The sequence below is a fragment of the Priapulus caudatus genome, unplaced genomic scaffold (assembly GCF_000485595.1).
Source record: "Priapulus caudatus unplaced genomic scaffold, Priapulus_caudatus-5.0.1 Scaffold753, whole genome shotgun sequence".
Classification (NCBI taxonomy): domain Eukaryota; kingdom Metazoa; phylum Priapulida; class Priapulimorpha; order Priapulimorphida; family Priapulidae; genus Priapulus; species Priapulus caudatus.
Genome location: NW_014577814.1, coordinates 103,386 through 107,033, shown reverse-complemented (window position 1 = coordinate 107,033; position 3,648 = coordinate 103,386). Strand labels below are relative to the sequence as shown.

Below are 3,648 nucleotides of genomic sequence, written 5' to 3'. Positions count from 1 at the left end.
GAGGAGAGCTCGAGACTGGGACAGAGACCGAGAGATCGGACGAGAGAGGGACGGGAGGAAAGGAGAGAAAATGAGATCGACTGTGAGAACGAGACAACGAGAGAGCGACCGAGGGAGAGAGATCGCCGAGATGAGAAGAGAGAGAGAGAGATAGAGGAGAGAGCAAGAGAGAGAGAGAGGGGAGCGCGGGTGACAGCAAGCAGAGGCAGTTTGGTCGAGAACCGACGCGTGTAATTAGGAGCGCCTTTCCACGCACCAGGCTCACACGGCGCGCAAACAAGTTTGAACTTGAGCGGTGGCGTACGTAGAAGGTTTCTGCGCAGTCGTCGGCATTCTATAGCCGACGTCTATCTCATCGACAAGCCGCTGCCGGTAGCCTCGTTTCAGAACGCAGTCGGGCGATACCGACAAACGATCGGCAGCGACGCCTCGCGGTGACAATAGAGTTTAAGGCGATATACGTCGACGTTAATTCGACGACCCGCCCCGTCAGATGTTTTACCGCGCGAATGTTTTACGGTAGCGGAAATGCAGAATGATGATGCGAGCATACGCCGATGACATCTGAAGCTAGGGAGTGACAAAGAAAGCAACGCAAAAAGATTAGGCGTGACATATTAGTCCGTTTCGTGTGACAACGACGTAACGATGGAAACGTTCGGTCCGAGGTCGCCGCGTATCTACGAGGAACTTCCCGCCAAGCTGAAAGCCGAGCGAGCGGCAGACGAGATCATCATATACGCTTCGCCCATCCACCAGACGACTCCGCGACGCGTAAACAACAACAGCAGCAGCAACAAAAAACAAAAAAACAAATACGAAACGCTGAAGGAAGCGAACAACGCTCGGAATGAGGACGGCAGCAGCGATACAGTCGACGCGGCGGCGACGCCGACCGTCGCCGACGAACTAGCCGACAGTCTGCAGTCGACGCGCGTGAAGAATGCCGACGACGAGACGACGTCGCATCCGTCTCGGCTCGACGACGACGAGATGACGCAGATCGAGCTCTTCTACGGCAGCCACAAGACGGACGTGTTCGTCTGCGGCTGCGAGTGCCTCGTCTACGCGTGCCCCGTCACGCAGCCCGTCGCCAGCGACGACGCGCCGCCGCTGCACGCCGCCGTGCCCGTGCTGCTGCTCGACACCGGCGGCGCCCTCTGTCGGCAGGAGCGGAGACTATTTCTCGTGTTGGCGGAGCGCGGCACGGGGTTCATGGTGTGGAGAGACCGAATCGACAACCTGTCCAACTACCAGCCGTTCGGACCCGACTATCACACGATGTTCTTCTCCACGGACCACAAGAAACTCGTCGGTCTGCGCTTCAGCGACGCCGACGTCGCCGACGCGTTTCACGCTGCCGTCCGACGTCGCACGGGCGACGTGTCCGACCCGGCGCTGTCCGTGAACGGATGCACGCGCCGGAAGCAGCCGGCGCGCCGCCGCAAGAGCGCGCCACTGCCGACGAAGGCCGATATCTCGCAGCCAATCGGCTTTCAGCATCTGACAAGCCTCGACGCTGCCGAACTTCACCGCTACGCGACGTTGCGCGACAAGGTGCCGTCGACTAGCGGCGACGACAGCAGCACCGACGACAGCGCCATCGTCGCCGACTGCGGCAGCAGCATCGGCGACTGCGCGACGTACGTGGCAGAGAACGGAAGATACAGCGTCGTCGTCGCTAGCGTGTGATGACGTCACATGCAGCTTGCAGCATCTACGGGACAGTGACTATAGTGTGTTATGACATCACACGCAGCGTGTAATATCTGCGGCACAATGACTATATAGTGTGTTATGACGTCACACACAGCGTGTATTATCTACGGCGCCGTGTCTGGTGTGTGATGACGTCACACGCAACGTGTACAATATAATATCTAAGACACGACGTCTGGTGTGTGATGACGTCACATGCAGGCTGCAGCGTGTAACAACTACGGCGTAGAGTGCGCGCGCCATTGGCAACTGTTGTCACGACTCACCGGGACTCGAGCTCGCACTCGCAGGGAAAACTAGTAACCTGCTCATGACGAACCCGCTCACGGCTGAGGTCGGGCATGGTCTCCCGCGTGTGAACATCCGGTGTCGTCGCCTCGTTATAACGTAATCAACGCGATGTGTGTATCCGACACTCATCGACCCCTCCCTCCCGTCCCCCTCCTCAACCACTACGTACGCCGCCAACCACCCACGATCGTCTGTCACCGCACGCGAGAACTACGATGGCGCTACTATACATCGCTGGCCGAGCAGGTTGGGCAGGCGATAGACAGACGCACCTGTAATCAGCGGCAATGATCATCATCATCTCTCTACTAGTCGGAAGATCACTGACGCCGCAGTCAGATTGTCGCGCATAACCGCTGGTTTGTAAATATGTTTTTCCTCTGGGCAGGATATCGTGGTTATAGAAATAACCATGGGTGAATACTGTCAGAGTAATTTGTCATTATTCACAGCTGATACGTACAACTCGTCGTTGTTTCGCGCGAAAAACGTGTTCGTTCGTTTCAAACCAGTTTCGTGTAGATGTGAAAGTGATTCCGTTTTTGATCAGCGTTATGTGGCGCTGAAAAATAATAGCATGGATTAAAATTCTTGTCAATGTAACGCGGAGCGGAGCTTTTTCAGCATATCAAACGTAATTTCGTGTAATCTTTTTGCGAACGGCTGATCGTTGTATAGCAGCATGAAGTTATACGTTTCAAGTATATATTCTTTGCATGCCGGGTGGCCATCTTTGATATCAATATAGATGCCAAATAATGATAATTACCATTCTCCACACAAAAAAACAGCAGATTTCACTCAAAATTACCGTGTTTTTCTCACGGTTACATTCCTGGTGTTCTTCCATAAAAACAGGCAGTTTTGTAATGACGTGCGGAACCATCGAGGCAGCGGTATTTTTGGGGGCGTGCTTGCATGGTTGGCAATTGTCGAACGTCAATCAGACATGAAATGCTCGCAATTTCTCTTTGATTCAAACGGGTGACAGAATTCGGTCGAATCCCTCGAAATGAATATCCCATTGTGCTATCACTGGTTGCGCCATTATTAATTTCCAGAAAGTGGTCGCTACAGCCCAAAAAACTGATTAGATAACGGCGTACTATGTACATTCTGTTGAAACGGAGCACAGGTGAATTGCGCGACTAGCTCTATGATCTGCGCCACAAACAGCTATTATATACAGAACAGAATTAGAAAAGAAAATTATGTACAGAATAGGGCGCGTTGATCTAATTTGTTCTGACGTCACGGTTAATGGATATACGACACCCGTGCACTTGTACTTATACGTGTAAAAATGCTGTAACAATTTATATTGCAAATAATTAAGTGTTTCGATTTTCTGAATAAATACATTCACAACGTATTGAGTGCTTCTGTGCGTGTGCGTATGAGTGCTTCTGTGCGTGTGCATGTGGGCGCTTCCGTGCGTGTGCGTGTTTCTGTGCGTGTGCGTGCTTAAGTGCTTCTTGTTCCCAATTAGCTAACCCAATTTATTAGGAACGGCTTCTAACTGCAATCGTTCGAAGCTTCGTTTCAATTACATGACGGAACCCTAGCCTCGTCATCGGAGCAGAAGACGCGCCTTGAAATAAAATCGTATAATCCGTGTCAATTCATCGACTCAAAGAC

The 3,648-nt window shown here is 52.4% G+C and overlaps 1 protein-coding gene across 1 annotated transcript; it reads left to right on the top strand.

Annotated features, from left to right (window-relative positions):
• The first annotated feature begins 116 nt into the window (after window positions 1–116).
• Window positions 117–3,383, top strand: LOC106813303. The gene has a single exon (XM_014817407.1). It carries the CDS (start codon window positions 649–651, stop codon window positions 1,690–1,692), a length of 1,044 nt encoding a protein of 347 aa, XP_014672893.1. The 5' UTR covers window positions 117–648; the 3' UTR covers window positions 1,693–3,383.
• Window positions 3,384–3,648: the final 265 nt, after the last annotated feature.

Excerpts from the sequence above, each read along its gene's own strand:
- LOC106813303 (XM_014817407.1), top strand. The coding sequence starts at position 649 with ATGGAAACGTTCGGTCCGAGGTCGCCGCGTATCTACGAGGAACTTCCC.